At 45.1% G+C, this 26,000-nt stretch overlaps 1 protein-coding gene across 1 annotated transcript in view; it reads left to right on the forward strand.

Moving 5' to 3' along the window:
* Positions 1 to 1,720: 1,720 nt before the first annotated feature.
* The window catches only part of TOGARAM2 (TOG array regulator of axonemal microtubules 2), a 79,893-nt gene continuing 55,613 nt past the window's right edge, over positions 1,721 to 26,000 (forward strand). The window contains exons 1-9 of the mRNA XM_036749922.1: positions 1,721 to 1,748; positions 2,516 to 2,662; positions 3,848 to 4,129; positions 6,635 to 6,846; positions 12,026 to 12,225; positions 18,297 to 18,343; positions 21,653 to 21,834; positions 23,103 to 23,259; positions 23,584 to 23,748. Of these exons, the coding sequence (XP_036605817.1) occupies positions 1,721 to 1,748; positions 2,516 to 2,662; positions 3,848 to 4,129; positions 6,635 to 6,846; positions 12,026 to 12,225; positions 18,297 to 18,343; positions 21,653 to 21,834; positions 23,103 to 23,259; positions 23,584 to 23,748 (1,420 nt within the window). The remainder of the gene's footprint in view (positions 1,749 to 2,515; positions 2,663 to 3,847; positions 4,130 to 6,634; positions 6,847 to 12,025; positions 12,226 to 18,296; positions 18,344 to 21,652; positions 21,835 to 23,102; positions 23,260 to 23,583; positions 23,749 to 26,000) is intronic.

Raw genomic sequence — 26,000 nt, forward strand, 5'->3', positions numbered from 1 at the left:
TATCTACAAACACTTATAGAATGAACTGGCTCAGTTGAGTCTCTTTCCAAGCTTTCTTTAAATTTCTTTCTTACTCTAGATTCTCTCATTGGTTTTTGAGGCATTCCTCTTCATCATGTTTAACCATTTTCCTTCCCAGTTCAGGTTATGAGGCAGTATTGCCCCTACTTGGTTCTGATATCTCTCACTTAGCAAGATCAAATGTTCACCAGCAATTCCTAAACTCTCGTTCTTTTCATCATGATGGGTGATTTATGCAGGTTAAATGCCGATCGTGTCAATGTTCCTCACAGATTGAATCCAGCCTGTCTTTCCAGACTGATTCTGTTACTGCCCCCTGAAATGAGGGGATATTTGTGAAGCACTTTGCACAGTGCCTGGCACATGTTGTTCAGTTGTTTTCAATGGCGTCCGACTCTTTAGGGCCCCATTTGGGGTTTTCTTGGCAAAAATATTGGAATGATTTGCCATTTCCTTCTCCAGCTCATTAAACAGATGAGGAAACTGAGGCAAACAAGGTTAAGTGACTTGCCCAGGGTCAAACAGCTAGTGTCTGAGGCCGGGTTTGAACTCAGGAAAATGAGTCTTCCTGACTCCAAGCCCAGTGCTCTATCCACTTTGCCACCTAGCTGCCCACCTGGCACATGCCAATTCCCCTTTTCTCCCTCCCTCACTCTCTACTTTTTAGCCAAGCTGGCCTCCTTGCTCTTCCCAGTACATGAGATTTCACCTCCCACCTGTGTATCTTTTCAAAGCCAAATCTCACTCAGTCTACTGCATGCCTGTAGCACCCTTTCTTCTCACCTCCACTTCTTGGAATTCCTGAGCTTCCTCCAAGGTTTATCTCAAGTCCTCAATTTTTCTTTTAGTGTGCCCCATCACCCCCTCCTTTCCCTGAAATGATTTTGTATTCATTTTGCATATTTCACATTTCCTTATCTATATTCATTTTCTTTTCCCTCACTAGAATGCAAGCTTGAGGTCAGAGACTGTTTCATTTTGGTCTTTGTATACTCAACACTTCAAAATTTTGCACAGAACCAGGCACAAAATATGTGCTTAATAAACACTTTTTTATTTGAATTTTTGAATTCAATTTGTTTATTGAAGATTCCACCCCCGCCCGCATTTTTTTCTTTTTGGGTATAGCCAACAGTGGCTGCTTCTGGAGGAGAAGGCTGTGTGTGGCTGATGTGTTTGAATACCTAAGAGAGAATTCATCGTTCAGTATCAAAAATGGTGAGCCCCATTATGGTGACAAGGGATCCTGCCTGGCCTTACCAAAGCCAGGGGACTGAAAACTGTCTGGGTTTATTCATCTACTAGACTTGAACTTTTCTTCCAGGTTTAAACCAGGTTCTGAGTCACATGGCTTTGAAAAGCTCTCCAAAGGGTTGAATGTGTCCAGCACTTTGGAGCTGAACTTGTTTTACACAGAGGCTTCCTTTTTCTGGCCCATGGCCATTGGCAGAAGGTCAATTCTCAGGCCCTTGCGCACCATGGACCATAGTGCGGCTGGCCAGCTCAGAGCCCCATACCAAGGAGGGGTTTGGTTCTTTTTATGTAAGCAGAGTATTTTTTTTTCTCTCTCCAGTCCAGGACACCAGATGTTGCAGGTTAGAAACCTCACCGACCATCCAGGCCCTGGTGGCCAGATGATGCCCAACAAGTAGCTCCTGTTGCCCAAAAGGCCTTTGTAGAGTCCTGTGCTCCTTGAGACATGGCCACACATGATGACTTCACCACAGGTAACAAACTCCCAAGGGGGAGGAGTCTCCCAGCGGCAATAAGTGCTCTTCTTCCTCCCCTTGAGTCAGGGTGGGCTGGGTGTGAGGGTAAGTCCTTAGCTTGGGCCAAGTAGCTCTTCCTTCTATTACAACCACAGAGTGGTAGAGGCTGAATTATATCCTGGAAAGGAAACTGGCCTATAAGTCAGGGGAGCTGTTGGTGGGGAGCTGGGTGACCCTGAACAAGTCTCTGCCTCTTTGGGCCTTAGGGGATTGGACTAGATGATCTCTAAGCTCAGTCCAGCTCTAGCACCCTTGTGACTTTGGGGAATGAGTATGGAGACCTAGAATACGGTAAGGGGCTATGATATGGATGGCAGGACCTTTTGAAACCGGTGACTCTATCAAAGATGTGTGTCAAGCAACAAGCATTTATTAATGGGCCAGGCACTGTGCTGGGAGTTGTGGTGCATACAGAGAAAAAAATGGAATATCCCCTGTCCCTAAGAAGCCCAATTCTATGGGTGAGGAAGAGACAACAAGTACACAAATTAAGAACATACAAGATACATAAAAACAAATCAAGACAGATTTCATCTAATCAATCCACTTCCTGTAAGATCTGGGCTCCTTTTCATGATCCTGATAGTTTACAGGCACAGGGCCATTTTTGGAGTCTTCTTACAAGTTGGGTCTGGCTTTCAGAGTGGGACCTGAACCTTGGCCCTCTGCCCAGTGGGGATGGTGCCAAGCCCTATAGGTGTTAAAATCCATGTCTTTGTTTCCAGCCAAGTTCCGGATTCCTGTAGCAATATACTGTGGCAGCTACCCCCGATCCAGTGCCAGCTCTGGGCTCCGCACCTTCCGTGGTCACAATAGAAACATCAACTCAAGTCTGCAGGACCATGGAGGCCAATGGACAGGAGAGGGTGAGGGTAAGATGGTCTCCAAAAGGGTGGATTAGAGTGAAATAAAATGTTTTCCATGGTAAATGAAGAGAGAGTGTGTGTAGACACACATATGTACATTTACATGTAGCTGTAGGTGGTTATATATATGCACACACATACATGTGTATAATGATGGTCAAGTATGTGCATGTGTACACTCCTAATACACATATACACATGTATGTGTATGTATTTGTGTTTGTACGTACACACACTCAACCGTCGATTATCCACTATTGTCTAGGTCCAACAACCTCGATTTTCCTTCTGGGCACTGCCTACCCAGCATCACCTGCTCTGGTGCTGAGGCTTGTTTAGATCAAGCATGGAGGAGGAAGTGAGTGCATATCTGAGTGTGTGTGGCTGCCTTCTTTAAGCATTTAAAATTTTTATTGATGTCTTTTGCTGTCAATCACTTTCATTTACAAATATATGAGACAGCTGGAGTCGGGAAGACCCGAGTTCAAATGTGACCTCAGACACTCACTAGCTGTGTGACCCTGGGCAATGCTCATTGTCCTCATGCATTAAGGAGGAGAACAATAGCATCTGCCTCCCAAAGTGATGAGGCTAAAATGAGGTCATATTTGTTAAACACTTTACAAACCTTAAAGTGCTATGTAAGCAACCATTATTATACTGTTACCCTCTCCCTTTCCCTACCTAGCAAGCTAACCTTTGTAATGAAGATTTAAAAAGAAAAGGGGTGGGGAGTGGGGGAAGAGCTGTTCAGCAAAACTAATCAACACATCAAGTCTAACAGCATATGCAATGTTCCATATAGTCTACCACCCTTGCAAAGAAGGGAGGGACACACATTCTCTGCTCTCTTCTCTGAGGCCAGGCATGCTAATTATAATTATTCAGCATTTGGTTTCTTTTTTAAAAAAAAAATTACTAATTATAATTTACATTGTGGTAGTTATTGTATGTATATGTATACACACATACGTATGTATACATGTATAAGTTTGTCTATATACATATACACAAGTGTGAATATGTGTGTCTGTGGATATAATTTTTAAAATTCTGCTCACTTCAGTCTGCATTCTTACTGTATTCTAAAACTATATTTAGAGTTCATTTTTAGATTATCTTCAGTTTTGCAGCAGCAGCAGTTGAGCTTGGCCCAAGGCAACACAGTCATGTTTCTTTGTCTGCCCACAGCCTCCCCCCAGTCCCTGCTGAAAGTCCAGGTGGAGAAGCAGTCACCTGTGTGGGGCAGGAATGGAGACCTGACCAGCCTCAAGATCGGTCTTGCCTCAAAGGGTTGGCAAGCCAAGAATGGCCACACGAAGAATGTGGAGGCTATCTCTTCAGGGCCCCACCCTCTCCTGCCCACTAGCGTCCGGGAGATGGAGGCCAGCAGTGCAGCTTTGGAGACCACCCAGATCAAGGACAAGCTAAAGAAGAGGAGGCTGTCTGAGGGGTTGTCTGCTTCTCCCCGAGGTGAGCCCAGTGATTCTGCTTTTGAAAGAGTGTAGACCAGGAATCAGAGAGTCAGGTTTTAGGCTTAGCTCTGCTGCTAGGTGAGCCTTCTCTGGGCCTTGGCTACCCTATCTGTAAAATGGATATGTGTATGGGGGAAGGGGGAGGGTTAGGTGGTCTCTATAGTCTCTCTTAGCTCTGATAGCTTGACATCAAAGTCCTTCTAGGCCTCCTGGTGAAGACATACATACCCAGTGAGGAGAGGAAAACAGAGAACACTGTTTGATAGACAGAGACCCCATAAGCCACAGGAATCCTGGGATCTGGAAAGAGCAACAGTGGACAGAGTGGGGACTCTGCTTTTGTTCTCCCCGTAAATGTCACACTGATTACAGCAGCCACGGCTCAAGCATCCAGTTCTGGCCTGGCTGGAATTCTAGGGAAGTAGTAAAGTAGGTAGAGCCCAGGGATCTCAGGGTCATGAGAGTTTAAGAGATCACTTAATCTGATGTTTTCATTCTCCAAATGAGGAAACTGAGGCCCAGAGAAGTTAAATTACCTGTCCATGGTCCCTTAGGGTATCTTTAAACCCAAATCTGTCTCCAAATCCAGCCCTCTTTTATTGAACTGCCAATGTAAGTAAAAGGGCTTTGAGTTCTCTGTAAGAAAGGGCCTCTCCAAAACCAGGGGATTCTCATTGGTGCTGACCATCATAGGAGAGAGTGTCTGTTGTCCCCTCCTCACTGGGTATGTCTTCCGCAGGAAAATGGTCCATCCTTCCTGCTGGGGGGATGCTCCTTTTGTACCGTCAGTACATCTTGTACGTGCAGCTGTTTCCCGCATTAGACTGTGAGGTCCCTGAGGGCAAGACCATGTTTTTGCCTTTCTTTGTATCCCCAGAGCTTAGTGCAGTGCCTGGCACATAGTAAGCATTTAATAAATGCTTGACAGACTGACTGACTGTGGGTCCCTCTGGGTCTAAGAGATCAGACCCTTGTCCTGTGGTCTGTGTGAATCCAAGTGACTACATTCAAATGGTCAGCAGGCCAAGGAAAATCAAATTACTTTCCCCAAGTTTCCCCTGGAGGAAACTTGCTGTGTAGCTGACCAGGTTCAGGTTCAAGTTCATCAGGCCACTCACGCAATAAGTAGATTTAACAAGCTCTCATGTGCCATGTACTGGAAATGCGAAGACAAAAATGAACCAGTCCCTGCCTTCAAAAACTTACATTCTACTAAGTCAGTTGTGGGATTGAATGTACTCTCTCTCCCTCCCTCCCTCTCTCCCTCCCTCCCTCTCTCCTCTCTCTCTCTCTTCTCTTTGCTCTCTCTCTCTCTCTCTCTCTCTCTCCCCCCTTTCTCCCTCCCTCCCTCTCTCTCTCCTCTCTCTACTCCTCCTTCCTCTCTCTCTCTCTCTCTCTCTCTCTCTCTCTCTCTCTCTCTCTCTCTCCTCTCTCCCCCCTTTCTCCCTCCCTCCCTCTCTCTCTCCTCTCTCTACCCCTCCTTTCTCTGTCTCTCTGTCTCTCTCTCTCTCTCTCTCTCTCTCTCTCTCTCTCACACACACACACACACACAAACACACACACAGACATACACACACCTCTTGTTCCCCAGGGATGTTCAGTTTGTCACTCTCTCTTCATTCAAATGACACAATATTTGTATTTAGCATAGTGCCTGGCACATAGTAGGCACCTAATAAATGTTTGTTCCTTCCACCTTCCCTTTCCTGCTTTCATTCTCGCTGGCCTGCCTGCTGTTTGGAGCACATGACATTCCATGGCCCATATCTGTAACTTTGACAGAGTGTTCCCCTTTGCTGACAGTTCCCTCCTTTCCCATCTCTGCCTCTGGCTCCCTTTAAGGGCCTTCTCCTTCAAAAGACTCTGTCCTCCAAATCATTAGTTCTCTGACCCCAATCACTTATGCTTAGTCCACCCCTCAGCCACTGTGTAGGGCAGTGGGTAGAGCTCTGGACTTGGAGTCAGAAAGACCTGAATTCAAATCCTTCCTAGGTGTGTGATCCAAGGCAAATCACCTAAGCCCTCGGTCCCAGTGCCTTCGTTTATAAAAAGGGATGATGACAATAGCAACGGCTTCCCGGGGTTGTTGTGAGGATCAAGTGAGAGGACGTATGTAAATCAGGTTGCATACTATGTCATTATAAATGCTATTAGTATTGTTACTGTTATTATCAGCATTGTATCCCCCCATTGGATTGTAGGTTCCTTAAGAACAGATCGTCTCACTTTGTCTTTGTATCTCCAGTGCCTAGTCTGGTGCTTGACACGTAGTAGGTGCTTAACCAATGCTTGTTGGTGGATGATTGGATAAGCATTTATTAAGTGCCTACTCTGTGGCTGATGCTGTGATAGGTGCTTGGAAGACCAAGACAAAAACCAAACAGTCCCCAGCCTGAAGGAGCTTTTGCTAGGGCCATGCTGCTTTTCTCAAGGAAAGCACCTTCGATGAAGACCTCCCCTTTCCTTTGAGCTCCCATACATTTCCTCTTTTTCCCTTCTGCAGCTTCCTTGGATCCTGGAGGAGTTACTAGGGGTACTTCCCTGAAGAGTGCCATTCCCCGCTCCACCTCTCAGAGAATACTAATGGCTCCCAGGCCAATGCCTCCCATCCAGAGCATCCCTACCACCCCAGAGATGAAAGGGTCCTTGGAGAATGGCCCGGGCCCACAAGGGAGTAGCAAGGGCCAGCCAAGAACAACTCCAGCTGCACAAGAGGTAATGTATGACCTAGCATTCTAAGTGTGCAATACCTATTCGTTTCTTCGTAGAGCAAATGTCTTCTACTAACTAATGCAGAAGCTGGACTCTCTGTGTGTCTTTCTGTCTATCCACCCATTTATTTGTCTATATGATTTTTTTTTCATTTTTCATGTGACCTATCATCAATCAGTCAAAGAACATGCATTTATTAAGTACCTACAATATGCCAGGCACTGTGCTATATACTAGGATATAAATATAAAAGTGAGATAGATAGTCCCTGCTTTCAAGAAGCTTACGTTTCACTGGGGAGATACAACATGTTTTCAGATACGCACAGGCTATATGTACAGGTTGCTTCCAGAGGTGGAGAACCAATGACTGGTTTGATCAAGAAAGGCTTTTCCAAGGAAGGGGCCCTTGAGTGTTGACAGGTAACATGCACTGAGAGCTTTGACAAAGGGTGTTAATTTCATCCATGGTCAATTCCAGGTGGGAGGAAGAATTATTCACTTCCCTCTTCTACCTGCCTTCTGCCCTCCTTAAACGCAAAGCAGGACCATGGGGGCACTTAAGGTTGATTTAAAGACCATGGGATTTTAGACTCTGAAACTCTGCAGAGAAAGATTTCACCATTTCAGATGCTAGGACCATCTACCATTTGTTCCCTCAATGAATCCGAAAAATGTTTTGTCAGGAATAAAAATAACTTTGTCTGGGCCATACCTTCTCTGATACAAACGTGCTTTCTGGCAGAGGAAGACATGTAGTTGTCATTCTTACTGTAGAGAAATGTATGAAGTAGCACCATTCTTTTCTCCCTAAAGTTTCCATGTAGGCACTTAATAAGTGCTTGTTGATTGACTAATGGATACCATCTTGGGTCAAACTTCTGTGGGACATAGTTCCTCAATGAGCAATGGAGGATGCCCTCAGGGATGAGGTAATCCATAGGAGCTTAGATTTAGGGATGGCCAGAGACTTTAGAGGCTATCTAGTTCAATCCTCTCATTTTGCAGATGAAGAAACTGAGGCCCAGAGGAGGTAATGTGGGGAAGGTGATAAGAGTGCTGGACCTGAAGTTGACCAAGACCTAGGTTGAATAAATAGAAGAGAAAGGTGTCAGGGCCCTAGGTAAAAACCTCATTACATATCCCACCATCTTGACCCCAGGAGATGAATTGGATCTCAATTACCCCAAAGATTTGGGGAAGTCAAGTCCATTGAGGCTTCATTAGAGGCACTTAGGGACACTTACGTAGGTATGTACTGTTTCTGACAGACTATAAGATCCTTTAGGGCAGGGATTGTTTCATTTTTGTCTTTGTTTTCCTTGCACTTAGCACAAGAGGATGGTTGACAAATGCCTGCTGATTGATGGATTGAGTGCTTTGAGCACATAGTCAGGGTGCTTTACCCAGAATGCCCTGCCCCTATTAAAAGGCAGGACTTGTTGGCTAAGCCTTCGTGGGCACAGCTTGCCCTTCTGGGGAGAGATTCTACCTGCAGCATCCGATCCTGGCCAGGACCCTGCCTTGCGGCTACCTTCTTTAGTTCTGCGGTCCCAGACTGGCCTCAGTCAGTTCCTGTCACAACCTCCCCTAGTCTCAGCTAGCTTGAGTGGTCCTTCCCATTTGTGTCCTGTCTCAAGCCCAGGACCTGTTCTTGACGCGTCCTTAACTTGAAATATTTAGTATCGACCTCCACTTTAACCCGACCACTTGGTTGAACAGATCTGATTCAAATTGCCAGCCTCAGCACATGTACATTGTCCCTGGGCATCAGCTCCGTTTTTTGCATATTCCTTCTTAACAGCTGCTGGCTGGATCTTGCCCAATCCTTACCTCAGTCAGGAGAATTTCCAGGATATAGATTTAACACAGCCTAACCTGGTCCATTTTGGCCATAAAGAATGTGTATTATTAGTCATTTTTTTGGGTGGCCAAATTATAAGATCATGAAATTGGGATCTGAAGGGAAGCTTAGAGGTCATCTATTCCAAACCTTTCATTTTACAGCTGAGAAAATCCAGGTAGATTCAGTGACTTGCCCAACATTTCATAGGTGGTAAATGACTGGACTAGGATTTGAACTCAAATTCAGCCCTCTTTTCACTGCATCTCATTCTCACAGACTAGGAATACATCATATCCCTGAAAGAATACAAGGTGGTGTAATGTGTGTAGGGGGATTGGGTCTGATATTCTATAAAAGTAAATCCAAAGAAATTGCAGCTCCTGTTTTCTATAAGGTCCAAGGTTTTTTTTAATTTAAAAATATTTATCATAAAATTAATAACCTCAGTGAAGCCAAACAATAAAAAATAAAATCATAATAAAACTACGAATTCCAAATGATTTGTAGTTTGCTAAAAGGGAAAAAATAATCACATATGCAAACTCTAACGACAACAACTGTAGCATCACGTATCCTCCTGGGGCCCCTGATATTTTCCTTCCATGTCCTTATCAGATTTTATTATGATGATGGGTGTAATTAGTTTGCTCTCTATCACTTCATATGTGCCTTTCTATAGTCATTTGTATTCTTCATATTCATCATTTATCACAGTGACATAGCAGTAACATAGAAGATCCAAATTTAAATATAAGACAGCCTCCCTTGGAGTTAAGAGCACTGGACTGGGAGTTAGGATACCTGGCTTCTACTCCCAACTCTATCTAGGATCCACTGGCCATGTGACCTTGGTCAAGTCACTTCCCATCTGGGCTTTGCTTTCTTTATCTGTTAGGATGAAAGTTTAGAACTGATAAGTGTTTGTCAGCAACAAAAGTAACTCTGTCTGAGCTACACCCTCTCTAATATAAATGCACTTTTCAGAACAGGAAGACATGTAATAGTAATTTTTATCCTAGAGAAAGGCATGGAGTAGCCATTCTTTCTAAGCTTTCCACATAGGCACTTAATAAATGCTTGCTGATTGACTAACAGATGCCCATCTTAGGTTAAACTTTGGTGGAACCATACAGGACACAGTTCAGCAATGGGAAAATGGGGGTTGCCTTGGGGATGAGGTAATCCATAGGAGCTTAGATTTAGGGACTGCCAGAGACTTTAGAGGCCATCAGCTCTAATCCCTTCATTTTGTAGATGAGAAAATTGAGGCCCAAAGAAATAAACTAGGGGGCAGCATGAAGTAGCAGATCAGAGGGCTGGACCTGAGGTCAGGAAGACCAGGTCTTCATCCTTCTCAGACACTTACTGTCTATAAGGCTTTGGGCAAATCACTTTATCTCCTTCCACCTCAGTCTTCTCACCTGTAAAATTGCAGTAACAGTAGCAGCCACCTCACAGGGATGATTTCAGTGATCAAATGAGATAACATATGCAGAGCACTTTGCAGACCTCCAAGTGCTATTTAAAGGCTGCCTACGATGATGATGTTGAGAAGGAGGAGAGTGACTAGGAGGAGGAAGAAGATGATGAGGATGAAGTCAAGCATTCTGTAAACTTTAAAGTTCTGTATATTTATACATATATAAATATATACTATATATTATAAATATATAATATTTATATGGATAAATATTAGCAGCTATCATTATTAGCTATTATTATTAGCAACTATTATTATTATCATTATAATTATTATAAACTATTGATATGTCTTGCAAGGTCACACTGATTCCTGAACAAATAATTTCACAGGGCACAGGATAACTGCACGATCTCAAAGCCCCTTCCAGCTCCCCAGAGCATAGACATTTCTTCACCTTACATCTTCCTACTCATTGCTACCATGGCAGTTTGGTGCACTGAGTTTTGGGTGGAGCTGATACCTCACTCCTATCAGATGAAATAATATTTGTGAGTGCTATGGTGCCTGGCACATAGTAGGTACTTAATAAATTCTTGTTTCTTTTCCTCTCCCCCCTCCACTTGCTTTGTCCTGACTTGGTTTATGTAAGCTCTTTGAGGCCAACAATTATTCATTTTTCCTTTGTATCTTTGGCATCTAGTAGACTGCCTTGCACATAATAAGTACGTATTGTTTGATTGATTTGGGGAAATTAATGGAGAAAGAGAGAGAGGAGGAAAGAGACATAGAGACAGAGATAGGAACAGAGATAGGAAGAGACAGAGACAGACAGAGAGACAGAGACAGACAGACAGACAGAGACAGAGACAGAGAAACAGAGATAGGAAGAGAGAGAGGGACAGAGAAAGAGAGAGACAGAGACAGAGAGAGAGAGAGAGAGAGAGAGAGAGAGAGAGAGAGAGAGAGAGAGAGATACCAACCCTCACAGTCACTGGACAGGGCATTCAGAAAAAGACAGAGACAGAGATAGAGAGACCGAAAGATACAGAGAAACCGAGAAAAAAGAAGAGAGACAGAGACAGAGACTAAGATAGAAAGACAAACACACAGAGACAGAGAAACAGAGATAGGAAGAGAAAGAGTCTGAGTCAGAAGGAGACAAGAGAGAGAGAGAGAGAGAGAAAAGAGAGACAGAGACCCTCACAGCAGTGGCTGGACTGGGCATGCTGTGTGACCCTGTCTGATTAAGATCACTGTATCATTGGCTTTCTTGGGTCTAAAATCTATGATTCTTTGAAACAGGAAGAAAGAAGGAAGTGAAATTTGACTTCGGAACTTTCTGAGTTGGAGAAATAAGGAAGTAGGATGGTTTTGAGATGGCCACAGAGGAAGTTGTCCAGAGGGCTATCCTACCTCACTGGCCCCAGGGCCAATGTTGGTTTCTGATCGTTCTTTACCCAGAGTGTCCACAGGAAGGGGAAGGTGGGGTGGAATGTTCCTTGAGACATTCGAATCCTAAGCTTCATGTGTCTCTATGGGATTTCCTCCATTTAAACCTCCCTCTCATGCCTCATCGTGGTGTGGGAGCAACCCTGGGTTCTCAAAGACTAGAGCTGAGGCCAAGCTCTGGCAGGTCTTGCTACGCGGGAAGGCCTGGCCATCATTTGAGGATTAGTCTAGTTCAGCTTGAAGAGACTGGTCACCAGAAAGCTGACCACCAGCTGATGTATGGAGTTTTGGGATTTGAGTTTGGGTTTTTTTGGCCACATCAACTCATGATGATTAAACACCAAAGCTGGAGGAGTTGTGCTCTGTATTCATGGAGAGTCCCACGCCATCATAACCACAGATCTTTAAAAAGGATCGAAGTGAGACTAGCTGGACTTTAACTCCCTCTTCCAACGCTGTTTCCAGGTGCAGATATCTCTTCAATACCTGCATTGCAAGGATGAGAAGATGAGGCGATCTCTGGGAGGCTCCCTGATCTCTCCCATCCCAAAGGCCGGGCAGCCAGCAGACACCAAGTCAGTAACATTGCCAGCTGTTGTTAGCAATCCCAGTCTCCTGCCTCTAGGCCAAGATGCCCTCACTGTCCAGGAGGTCCCTGGAATAAGGTAAATCATACTGGGCACTTCATTGGAGTTTTAAAGATTCAGAGATTGTCAGAGTTAGCAGGGACCACCAGCACCTGTTGTGTCTGTATGGGTTGCCTGGGGCCAGCACTCCACGGTTGGGTGCCTTAGATTATTGTCAATTGTCTAGAGCAGGGATTCTTAACCTAAGATTCCAAATGTTTTTTTAAATAATTGTAAGTGTATTTCAATAAGTTTCCTTAGTAATCCTTTGTTTCTTATTTTATGCATTGAAAAAACATTCTGAGAAGGGGCCCATAGGCTTTACCAGGTTGCCAAGGGTTCTGGGGATACAAAAAACACTTAGGAACCCCTGGTCTGGAGGGTCTTTGCTCTATTACAAGTCTGGAAGACTGGGATCCTAAGCTGGAAAAGCTTATCATAATCCTGCTTGGAGATCATTGGTGATTTTTGTCCTTGGCAAACCTAGCTTCTTTGAGTGGAACATCCTATAGGCAAGGACAAGTTACTCTCTCCCAGGGAAGTAGCAATGTCCCCATGAGAGGGAGCTGGTGACTGCTCCAGACTAGAGTCAGTCCAGATGGTGTCAGAATATGGGCATGAACACAGACAAGACTCCCAGGTACGCCCTGAAGTATGTTTTGGGTCAGCCCTCCATCCTGTCCCCGCCTTGTTCTCCCCTTTCTTTTAAACTTTCAAGGGTGCCCCCTCCACTTATGAACATGCTCAGATTTCCCTTAGCCTAAGAACCCTGTTCCTCTACCCTGCTTCCCGCCTTGAGCTGCCATCTTGCCTCTCTTCCCAGACTTCTTTTAGGAGAAGTCTACACATTCTGCCTTCACTTTCCTGGCCCTTTGCAATCTGCCTTCCCTCTTCCCCACTCTGCTGGAGCTGCTCCCTTAAAGGTCATTAGTGGCTTCTTACTTGCAAAGTCAGACGACCTTCTCTAGACCGCATTCTCCTTGACCTTTCTGCAGCACCCAACATCATTGGTTAATCACCCTTCCCTTGAAGCTCTTGCCTCCTTAATCTTTCTGCCTTTAGGACCTCCTCTTTCCTTTTTGGCTGCTACCTTTCTGTCTCCTTTACAGGCATTTTCCCTTTTCCTCCTTTCTCTTTATGTGGGCATTCCCCAAGGTTCTTTCCTGGCCCTTCTTTTAACTTGCTCCCTGCTCTCGGTGGTCTCATCTACCCTTTTGCTGTCAATCCCAGCTTCTCTGTGGCTGACTTTCAAATCTACTTCCAACCTCAACCAACTTCTCCTCAACTCAGTCTAGTCTCACATATCTAAATGCTTTATGAACATCTCTACGTAGGTCTTCTACGGTTGTCCAAAACCACACCTGGCTTACTGCATGTCCTGCCTCCAGACCAGCTCCTCCTCCTGGTTTTCTTGTTTTCTGTTGATGGTGCCATCACTTTCCCAGAAGTCCAGGCTCAAACCCTCAGAATCAGTGGGGTTTCTTTTCTCTTCTCCATGCATGGCCAATCAGTAACCAAGTGCTGTTGATTCTGTTTACAGACTATCTCTTGCTTTCTTCTTTTCCTCTCTATCCTCTTGTTTAGGCTCTCATTATGTCTGCCCTCCCTTTTTGTTTAATTGGTATTGCTGCATATAGTCACTCCTTGCTGTAGTTTTTATTTTACATGGTTGTCAGATTAATATTACTAAAGCACACACAGCTCTGGTCATGTCCCTCTTCTATTCAAAAATCTTTTATGACCATGAGCTACCTTATAAATGAAATTTAAGCTCCTTAGTATGGCATGGCACTCAAGGCCCTCCAAGTTCTGGCCCATCCAGGGTTATTTCCTACTGTGCTTCATCTACCTGACAATAATCTATCTGATCAAAAGGACTGCCAACCACAACTTGTGCCTTCCCACCTCACACCCCTTCATACATCTGAATTGCTCTTCTCTCATATCTCTGCCTGCTGCATGTAGTACTGACCACCCAAAGATGGCCTGCTTTTGGCCCCAAAAGCAATTGTTGAAGCTAAGTGAACACTTTGGGGGATAGAGTTATGGAAGGCAGAGTAAAGGATGAAGACTTAGTCTCAGGGTCTGTCCACTTTGGGGAAGCAAAAGGTGGAAGGGGATCCAGGAAAGGATGTAGATAGAGAGGGACCTGTTGGAGAAGTAAGAAAAAATAACCAAGTTTGCAATCATTTGGAGAAGCAGCACAATAAGATCATGATCCCTGGCTTTGGGTTCAAATCCCACCTTTGACACTTGCTACCTTTGTGACTGGGCAAATCGCAATCTCCATGGACTTCAGATTCCTCATGAGAGGCTTGGACTAGAAGGATTCTGAAATCTTCTCTCATTTTAGAACTATGATTTCACAGCTTATACCCTGGGGCTGTGTCTTCTTTGCTGAAAAGCGGGAGTAGGAGGAGTAAGGTAACTTTGCTGGGATGTCAGATGGTGTGTACTTGTGACTAGAGTCTAGGGCTGTGAGTCACAATAGCTGGTAACGAGAGAAAGAGGCCATCCACGTTTTGGGTCCCAATTGGTCTTCTTCAGTGCCATGTTTGCACACAGGTAGTCAGTTGGCAGTGTGATCACTGGTCCTGTGAACAGACACTGCCACGAGTTTAGAAGTGCCCATGGGAAGGCAAATGTGCAGCCAGTGAATTCTCAAGCTCCATCTCTTTACCCCCACAAAAATCAGGGGTGTTGTGGCCCAATCCTGGTGTGGGGATAGGTTCAGATGATAGAAGGCTGCCAGGGCTGATGACAGGCTGGAGATGCCCCAGAAGATCTGGCACTCTTTAATTCATAGAACTCCCAGAAGTTGGTCCAGTTCCAGAGAGATCTTTGAGGTTATATTCACTCTGGAGAAGGCTCTGGAGGATAGGGTTATCTTGCAGCTACCACATAGCAGACATGGATCCCCAGATAGGCCCCGGAGCCACCTTGGCTGTTGTGGCCAGGATACTGTTGGAACTGGGGAGACATGAGTTACCACCCCACCTCCCCACCCCCTATGTATTCCCGAAATACCAGCTAGGAATGGTGTGAGAAAGGAAGCTATGATGAAGACCAGGAGCACTTTGGGTTAACTTTCCTCCTAACTGGATTGGTCTTAAACTCAGCTGTGGGCAGAAGAATACATAAGTGGTTTTTAGAACTTTGGCAGGTGTTACGAGCTTCCGAAGCCTCGTAACTATGCTCGGGGTTCCCCCCAAGCCCCAGGCCTCTGCCTAAGCAAAGGGCCTGATCTCGCGGACAATGTACGGGGCGGGAGCCAAAAAGATGGTGAATGACTCCGTTTATTATTTCAGCAAGCAGCACATTTATACCTTTAGTGACGTAGGTACATTCTTTGGTTACGTGGGTGAAGGACAGGTGAAAACTCAATACACCTGGGTCCTAGGACCGCCCTGACTCCGCCTACTCTCCTCCCCCTCTCCTCCCGCACTACCCAAAGCTCCAGGCAAAGACCGGAAACTCCACGTGGTCAGGCAGCCGGAAGTTCCACATGCTCTGCCAGAGAGCCGGAAGTTCCACGTGGTCAGGCAGGTCCGACCTGGAATCGCTAGGGAGGCAACAAAGGCGAGACCCCTCCTCCTGGCTCCACCCACATCCCAAAGCCCTGAGTCTATCTCAGCAGGCCCCTGGGCCTGGAGGTCCGAGGAGGACAGGGCTCAGCTCTAACGTGGCCTGTAACAGGCAGGGAGTCCCTGTGTCCTCAGGGAACCTCATCTCACTGCTATCAATGCTTATGTTTTTATTTTCCTGAACTGCTTTTACCTGGGGATATTTGAGTATTATTTTTTTTATTAAATGGATTATTTGTTTGAATAATCTGCTGGACTCTGAGTAATCCATTATGCCAGAGGCCTTTGGTCTGGAGTAGATACTCCAGGGTCTGTGCGGACTGAGGCGAATGATGCCTCCGGACTTCCCTAATCTGGAATGCAGGGCCCCAGTAGTCAGTCCATTTGTCCTGTGGCCTACTGTCAGGTACCAGGAGGATCTTTGCTGTCTATGCCTTTCTGTCCTAAAGAAGAGGAAGTTCATTCTGGAAAACCCGTAATATTTTTGTAGGGAATGAACTGGATCATAGACTTAGAGCTGGGAGGGGTTTTAGAGCTCATTAAGTTCCCTCTTCCTCCCGCCCCAATTTACAGGAAACCTCAGTTGCCCAGAGAAGTGAAGTAACTTTCTTCGGGCCTCACAGCTAGGTGGGATTCAAACTTAGCTTTTTTTGATTCCTATTCAAATGCCTTACCCAGGACATCATGAATTTTCTTAGACTCCCACTGAGATCTCCACTACACTAGGGCACCAAGGGCTGATTTCTTCATGGCAGTGAAGGGAATTTCCTCCAGGAGGAACTTCTGTAAGTATTTTTGACCAGGAGAAGGTTGATTCAGGAAACTTAGGTGAGCTCAGAAGAAAGAATAGCATAGGAGTAGAGGGTTCACCCTCAATGCCATCTTGGCTCCTGGGGAGTTCTCCTAGCACTGCTTCAGCTTCTGTTCCTGGGATGACAAGTTTTTATTTTACCAAGACCAAGCTATGACTATCAGGACTCTCCGGTCCTTGGGAAACCATCGGAATGGCCAACATGGAAACAAGATTAGATTTTTTCTGTTTGGCCTCAGAGGGCAGAACGAGGAGCAATGGGGAGAAAGTCTGCAGAAGAGCAACCTTGGACTGGATGTCAGGAGCAACTCGATCTACCTCAAAGCAGAACGGACAGCCTCGGGAGGTGGTGGGCTCTTTGTCCTTGGAACTATTCAGGAAGAGGCTGGCTAGCCACTTGTCCTCCGTGTTGTACCAGGGATCCTCTTTTGGTCATGGGTTAGACTAGCCAGCCACTAGCTGGTCCCTTCCAACATGAGAGTCTGCGGTTCTGAGTTTCTTGTACAAGAAAGTGAAGGGCGGCAGTGGCAGGTGTGTGTGTGTGTGTGCACACGTGTGCGTGTGTGTGTATGTGTGCATGCGTGTGAGTGCATGTGTGTGAGTGTGTGAGTGCGTGTGTGTGAGCGCATATGCGTGTGTATGTGTGAGTGTGCATGTGTGAGAGTGACTGTGCGTGCGTGTGTGTGTGTGTGTGTGTGTGTGTGTGTGTGTGTGTGTAGAGACAGAATGATTACTTACTGATAATAACTTAGCATTTATGCAGTGTGCTTTTTGACCACAAAATTCTTGGCACACTTGCTATACGCTTGACCCTCACAACATCTCTGGAAGATGGGTAGTGAAAAGTGATCCCCATTTTATGGATGAGAACACTGAGGCTCACACAGGCAGCATCCTCTCATTTGGTCTTTGCCAAAGCCTTGCAGGAAGTCTGTTCATATAGCTATAATTATCCTAGCTCTAAACCAGGAAGATGAGACTCAATGAGGGTGAGTTGCATGTGGTCGCATAGGTGGCAGAGATGAAACTTAGAGCTGATTCCAAGTTCAGGGCTCTTTCTACTATAGCAAATTAGTTGCCTCTCTTTTTAAAGTTTTATGTAGCTAATTCAATCAAAAAGCATTTATTAAGTACTACTATGTGCCAGGCATCATGCTAGGTGCTGAATTCCATCATGGGACTGCTCCTGTGCTTGCTAAACTACTTTTCTACTAATCTGTACCTTCTGCTAAACTGTTTTTAAAATTATCTATTCCAATTACCAAGCATTTATTTTCTCTCCCTTCCACTCCCTCCCTCCTTCCCACATGAGCAACAATTTTTTTTTAAATGTGAAAGAAAACCCTTATAACATATGCACAGTTAAGCAAAGCAAATTCCCTCATCGGCCTTGTCCAAAAACTTACTTCTCATTCAGCATTCTGAATCTATCCCTGCTCTGTCAGGAAGTGTGGGGAATAGCTCATCCTGGGTCCTCTGGAACAGTGGTTCATCATTATACTGATCAGAGTTCTGAAGCCTTTCAAGGTTTTAACTGTATCTTTAACAGAGCTGCTGCCCCTGGCTGGATTTTATTTTTCCCCCTTCCCAATCCTTCCCTGCATCTTTATAGAGGCTATCTTCACCAACCCTCAACCTGGAAGGGACATTTCTGCCTTGATATCTCTTTATATGGCTTTAAAAAGTTTTTTTTCCCTTTTCCGATTTCTTTTAAGATTGGCACAGGAGAACAGTCCCCAGGAGAGGACCCCCAAGTCTACGGGTATGTACCCTTATCTCTGCTTATTTGCTGTCGTACACTCTTGGCTACAGAGCTTTGAACAAGTTGGTGGGAATGGGAGATGGGGAAAATTGCACCTTCCAATTAAATCCTTATCAGGCAGCCAGCATCCTGTATATAGTGGCGAGAACGATGGTTTTGGAGTGAGGAAGCCTAGATGGGAGAAACAATTGTGCTACTGTCTCACCTTGGGCAAGTCACAACCTCTCTGGGCCTCAATTTTTCTCAACTGTCAGATGAGGGATATGAACTAGACGTTGCCTCAGATCCCTTAGAGCTTTGACATTCTATGGAGAGAGAAACCCCAAGACCCCAAAGCTTAATGAGCTCCCTGGACGAATAAAGGTCAGGAGGATGAAAGCAATCCTGGGAAGGAAGTCAGGTGAGAGGAACTGGGTAGGGAGAGGGGGAGGAGCCAGAGGGTTGAGCATCTTTTTTAATGTGAGGAAGAATTCAGATTTGAAATACTGATTTGGGTTGCCCTGAAAGGGCTGGAGAAGATGGATGGATGTTAGATCTGATCTAATTGGTTGGGAGGGGTGGGGAAGTGAGTGAGCCAGAAGCCTACTGGGACTTGGTTTCGGGAGGGGTTGGAATGCACGTAGCCAGAGTTGCCCAAGTCCGAACAGGTCCAAGGAGTGAGTTTTGGCAGGGTTGAAATAATACTTAGGGTGTTCTTGGGGAAGAGGGGGGACTCAGAGAAGAAGTTATTTTGCCGATTGGAATTATCCAGGACAACTTCTTTTGGAGCTTAACCCCACCCCCCAATTACATAAATATTTTTATACCTATGGATCTTGTCCCTCTTTCTTTGATCATCTCTTCAGTAAACAGGCCTAGCAGGGGTGTTGCCGGGTCAGAGGGTAAGCAGTTTAGTAACTTTTGGGGCATGGTTCCAGATTGCTTTCCGGAATGGCTGGACCAGTTCCCAGCTCCACCAATAGTGTCTTAAAGTACTCGTTTCCCTCAGCCCTTCTAATATTTGTCACTTTTTGGGTGGAGGCATCTTTGCCAGTCTGACTTATGGAACTTCCGATTTACTTTAATTTGCATTTCTCTAATTATTACTGACTTGGAGCTGTTTTTACATGGTGGGCGATAGCTTGGATTTCTTCCTTTGAAAACCGCCTGCTCATTTTAGCCCCTGAATTATGCTCAGCAGGTGTGGCTGTTGGCCAGGGAGTGCCCGATTTCAGGACACAAAGTTCTAGGCCTGGGGAAAACTTGTCTGACGCGCTTGGCCTTTGCAGCACCCTGGCTCCCCACTCATCTCTACTTAGGTCCTAGCTTCCCCTGTGTGAAAGCCTAGCTTTCTGGCATGGTGCCACTCAGCATCCTCAATGGCTCACACTGAGAGAGTAAAGCTCCTTGGTTTGTAAACTGTCCTCACAACCCGATGAAGTAGGTAACTCAAGTATTATTAATATTGTAAATATCTCATTGTGATCCATGTATTTTTCTTTTATATCACCTCCTTTCCAAAGTATTCTTTCTCCCTCCAAGGGCCCCCCCCTTTCCTACTGAGGAAGCCATTTCTTATAACAAAGGCTGAAAAGAAAGAGGAAAAAACCAGCACAACAAAAGCTACCAGCACATCAGCTGTGGCTCCAGCCTGTAGTGCTCCGCCTCTGCAAAGGAAAAACAGAGGTGTGTTTTCTCAGCTCCCCCCAGACAAGCTTGGCCACTGTAATTGCATTATAATCCAGTTTTTCAGGTTTTATGGTTCTTTCTGTTTACATCATTGTCATTTCAGCTCAAGTATTCTTATCATCATTTTACAGATGGGAAAATTGAGGCACAGAGATGTTAAACAGCCACAGCCATCATAATAATTAGCATTTACGTAGCGCTTTACAGTCTGCCCAATGTTTGACATATGTTTATCTCGTTTGAGCCTCACAAGCACCCCATTAGACAGGTGCTAGCATTATTCCCCTTTTACAGATGAGGCAGCTAGGTGCTTCAGTAGAAAGCCTGAGTTCAAATTCGGTCTCAGACACTTACTAGCAATGCGACTCTGGACGACTCACTTAAACTCTGCCTTACTTTCCTCAGCTAACACGGGGATAATAACAGTGCCTACCTTGCAAGGGTTGTTGTGCGGATCAAATGAGACCATATTTATAAAGGGCTTACAACACTGCCTGGCACATAGTAGGAGCTTAATAAATGCTTATTGCCCAATGAGGAAACACAGGTTGAGAGACATTAAGCCACTTGCCCAGAGTCACACAACTCAGCTAATACACGCAGGAGCTGGCATTCAGTGCTCTTTTCACTTTTTCTGCTGCTTTCTGCAAAGCCATAGAGACAAGAGAAGAAGTGTGAGAAAGTTTTGGGAGCTGGTTTTAGGCCTAAAATTCCCTGAAAATTAAGACAATGCCATTGCTTGTAAATTGCCTTTTTGCATTTCCCAGAACTCATTCCTTTGTGCAGGTGGAAAACAGATGACAAAGCTCACTGATGTCTAGCAGAATTAAGCTAGTGGTGCTGGCAGAGCAGCCGATGGATGCTAATCCCTGTTCCGACGCTCACCAGATGTACCATATTGGTGAAGTCACTTCTTTTGAGGCTTCACTTTCTTTATCTGGAAAATGAAGGGGAGCAGCTTGATGATCTTTATGATTCCTTCCTCTTCTAACATTCTATGTTGTGTGACTCTGAGGTGCCTGTGACACATACTCCACCTCCTTGTCTTCTCCTCCCTTTGGTTGCAAGCTCCTTGAGGGCAGAGTCTGTGTTGCACAGTGCCTTAAACTTTGTAGATGCTTACTAAATGTCTGTTATGTTCCTTATTCCCTCCCTTCTTCCTTCCTTCCTTCCTTCCTTCTTTTCTTCCTTCCTCCTTCCTTCCCTCCCTCCCTCCTTCCTTCCTACCTTCCTTCCTTCCTCCTTCCTCCCTTTCTTTCTCTCTCCCTTCCTCCCGCCCTCCTTCCTTCCTTTCTTCCCTCCCTCCCTCTCCTTTTCTCTCTTCTTCCCTTTCCTTATCTTTCCTTCTGTTATACATGACAAGGCAACTAAATTCTTACACTTTTCCTGACTTGACACGTAAATTAAGAAATGCCTTGGTTATGTTGCTCCTCAGATGGCTTATCTTGTGCCTGGCTTTAGTGCCCTTGAAGACTAAGCTTAATTTGTATCTTGGTGAGTCAATCAGAAGCATTTGACAGAAGGAACAAGTTTTGAGAGCTTTAGGAATAACAGCCTTGCTAGTCCATGGCCTGGAGAGTTGGTTTCAGGGCAAGTATGCTAGATGTTTTAATACCATCAAGAATATGCTTAACTCTTCAGAGGCAAGGCCTACAGTCCCTCCTGTCCGAGCCAGGCCAGCTGGTGGCACAAAGTCTGCTGTCCATTCCTCGCAGACCGCATCTCCATTGACAACACCCTCTTCTAGCCATGCCAACAAAGACGGATGGACAAGGACCCAGCAATTGCTGAAAGAAGTAGACCGGCCAGAAAGCAGCCCCAGGGTATGTGCAAGGACCATGGAGACAGTGGCCATCATAGAGGATAACAAGCTGGCTCAGCTACCGACTTTCAGTCCTGGTGGGGGTGGTGGTAATGGTGGGATGTGTGTGTGTGTGTGTGAGTTTTAAAGTAACTATGAGTCTAAGCAGTAGAAATAGGAGGACTGTGGACCTGTGCAGACCTGAAGTTGCTCCATTGTACCTTACTGCTTTGAACCTTATTGGAGGAGGGCACTGGACATTGGGTATCACCCAAGAACTAAATAACTTCCAGGGGTGGGAAGTAAAAGATGGAAGAAGGGACAAAAAGGAAAGAGAAAGAACAGATATAGAAGAGATTTATAAATGAGGCATGGGGGAAATCAGGTAGAAGGAACTGCATAGCTCAAAGAGCAGAAAGGATGGCATAGGAGGGCAGATGGGCTTAAATAAACTACAGCCAGGTCATTTGAGCAAAATGCCCAGTTGTAGAAGAATACCATCTCTTGCTGCCATAATAGCTGACAGTTATATAGTGCTATAAAGTTTGCAAAGTACCTTATAGACAATCTTATTTGATGTTCACAATGACCCTGTGTGATGGGTACAATCATTAACCCCATTTTAGAGAGGAGGAAATTGAGCCTGTGAGAGGTTAAGTGACTTGTATAGATCATATAGCCAGTAAGGGCCAGAGGGGAGATTTGAATCCTGATCTTCCTGACCTCTAGTTCAGCTGCCTTGCCCACGGTACTGAGGGGCAGCTGGCTTGGGGGCCAACAGAATGATGCTCTGAGCTGACAGATAAATCCATGGTTCTGTCCCAGTTTGCAGACTAGCCTTGGACACGTCGCTCTTCTTTTCTGGGCTTCATTTTCTCTGCATTTCTCTGTTCTGGATGAAACAGTAAAGGATGGGAAGCAATTTTTCTTTTTTCTGATTGAGCTGACCCCTTCCTTTAATGCTAATAAACCAAAATGAATGAGTAAGAAGTATACTTTGAACTGGGTGTAACCTAAACCTCTTTTAGCTTGCCCTGTCCAGCTTCCTGGATATCCCTGAGGGTTCAGATCTAACTGGGTTCCCGAGAAGCTTAGATCGGATATTAGTGGAAAACAAAGTAGTTGGCAAGAAAGAAGGACCAGAAAAAGACCTGTATCCTGGGAGGGCCTGGTATGATCGGCACTTTTTTTCTTTGTAAACCAGTATAGTTCTAGGGGCAAAAGGGATGCCAGTAGGGTGTTGGACAAGATCCTTGGGCTATAATTCAAATTTGCATTACATATGTACAGATCCAGGTGACCATTGCCAAGTCAGCCCAGGAGAAAATGCGTCTGAAGCAAATGAAAGAAATGGAGTTATTCCAGCGGGGCAGGGAGCGAGAAGAGAGGCAGCGAGAGAGAGACTTTCTGTCCCAGAGTCTGAGCTCCAGGAGCATGATAAAGGAAGGTAAATGAGTATTGGGATGGGTGGGTCCCCTGGAAGCCTGGAACAGAGAAAGCTGAGGTCCTTTAGAATGAAGACATACAGAAGGGAGACTGTCCTCCTCCTAGTACGAGGCTGAGGGGACATTTCCTGTCTCCTGGAAAATCAGGGCTATTGAGTCATCCCTGAGCAGATGCTTAGGTGACACTGCCATGTGTTCCATCTGGCTCAGGCTCTTGCTAGGCCCATTTCTAAGGCACTGGGCAATACGCTAAGAGGCCGTGCAGCATAGGCTGCCCTAGTCAGTGATACTTGAGCTCCCATATTTTTTTTTTCTGCTCCTCACAGGGCTCATTCCCCTCTACAGTGGTGGATCCCTGTCTGTTTCCACCAAATTGGGAAGCCCATTCAGAACCAGCCTTGGCATTATCTTGAAGAAACGAGCTAACCGTTCCTCACTGCCTAGTATCCCTGTAGTCACCCAGGGACCCCGCTTTACCCGCCATGCCTCAGGTAAGACAGCCTGATTTTTATAAGAACATGGGCACAGCAGGTCCTCCATTAGGACACCATCCTTGGTTTTCCCACCATCATACTGGAACCTTTTGGTCCATGACAAAGATGTTCTTGGCTTCTTTGCTCCCCTTCACCAAAGGTTGACTAAAGGGGTTAAGGATAAGAGTTGGACAATGAAGGGGTTAGCAACCATGGTGAACTGCGAAAGGAGGTGGCTATATGTGCAAATACTTGCTGGGGCCCAGTTGAAATTTTGTGACATAAATTTGTAGTGGATCCAGTCAGAACAGTCGCATGATTTTTCCACCTTTATTGAGTAGCACGTATAGAAACGAAACTGTGGATGGTGGGAGTGATCCAAGGCTGAGGCTTGGTAGGCTGCAGTTGGCAAAATGATAAGGAGGCTAGGGACTCAAGAGAGGAGGAGAGTTTAGAATTGAATTTGTTCACCAAGGAATAAGATGGAGGAAAGAGGAGACAGTGGCTAGTGCAGGACAGATGGCCTGGAAGAGAATTGAGGGGTCAAAGGATTGGATGACACAATGCTGATGAAGAGTAGGGTTTGGTAAGAGAAGGCAGAGGGAGAGGTGAAAAGCAAATGGATTATGGTCAGATAAAGGGATTTCTGAATTCTTGAACATGGAAGTGGTATGTTTATGAGTGATCACAAGATTGAAGGTATGACCATCTTTGTGTATGATTGAGGTGGAGGAAGTAGAGGAATTGTCATGGGAAGAGTAGGCTGAAGATCTCAGTGGTTAGGGTGTTTGAAGGAGATTCATTGAGCATGTTGAAATCCCCTAGCATGAGGGTAGGAGTTGGGGAGGAGAGAAAAATTGTGAGCCATGTATTGAATTCACTAGGGAAGGAAAGGGAGTGACCTGAGGTCAGTGGACAACAGTTACCAGGATCTTGATTGAGTGGTAGATAAGAATATCATGGACCTCAAAGGAAGAAAGGTTATTGAGTGATGGAGGAAGGGAGAGAACCTGGAAGTAGCGATGGGGAGCAAGAAATATACCAACTTCCCCACCTTGACCAGTGAGCCAAGATTTTAGCTAATTGATGGAAGGAGTGGGAGAAGAAAAGATTTAGGATGAAGGGATGTTTGTTGCCTATGGAGTAGGCATTCCAGAGGGTACAATGTGACCAAGGTATTTAAGCTTCAGTGTTTAGTTCAGTAAATAGCTTGAATTAATTTCTTTAAGTATTGACTGATTTGATCTCCTTGCTGTCCAACGGATTTTCAAAAGTCTTCTCCAGCAGCACAATTTGAAAATACCAATTCTGTGGCACTCAGCTTTCCTTATAGTCTGATTCTCACAGCCATACATTACAACTAGAAAAACAATAGCTTTGACTATGTGGACCTTTGGCAGCAAGGTGATGTCTCTGCTTTTTAGTATGCTGTCCAGATTTGCCATAGTTTTCCTTCCAAGTCACAGCCGTCTTTTAATTTCATGGCTGCAGTCACCATCTGCAGTAATCTTTGAGTGCAAGAATATAAAATCTGACACTCCTTCCATTTCTCCTTCCTCTATTTGCCAGGAAGCGAAGGGACCAGTTGCCTGAATCTTAGTTTTGTTTTGTTTTTTGATGTTAAGCTTCAAGCCAGCTTTTATGCTTTTATACTCTCCTCTTTGACCCTCATCAAGAGGCTTCTTGATTCTTCTTCACTTTCTGCCATCAGAGTGGTAGCATCCACATATCTGAGGTTGTTGCTATTTCTCCTGGCAACCTTAATTCCAACCTGCTATGTAGGAATCCTTAATAAATGCTGGTTGATTTTCTGAGTGAGGACTACTTGTATTCAAACAACTCAAGTAACCCTGGTCTTTCTGCTAGGAGATTGGGGGAGGGTGGTGAGATGAGTCAATGCTTTGAGTGCTGTGCCTTTTGGAAGAGACATTAGAGGAGTTAGAGTGTGGGTCTTGGTAGCCCATCTTGATGTTCTTGTTCTCTATAAATATGAGCGGTCATGCTAGTGGTAGTTGGTGGCAGTGGTGGTTATTGTTACTGCTACTGACTGTGGGTTATACGAATAAATGAATACCAAAGGGAGGCTAATTAATAGAAAATTTAATAAAATCTTATCAGACATTCTTATCTCACCCATAACTCTCAAGTGAATAATGAATGTAGTTTATACATTGTTTGCCACTTAAGCAACACTCAAATCTAGTGGGAGCTCTCAGAACTCATGCCTTCTTCTGCTTTCATTTCTCAGATCGAGTTGTCTCCATGTGGGC

This window comes from Trichosurus vulpecula, chromosome 3 (genome assembly GCF_011100635.1).
Source record: "Trichosurus vulpecula isolate mTriVul1 chromosome 3, mTriVul1.pri, whole genome shotgun sequence".
NCBI lineage: Eukaryota > Metazoa > Chordata > Mammalia > Diprotodontia > Phalangeridae > Trichosurus > Trichosurus vulpecula.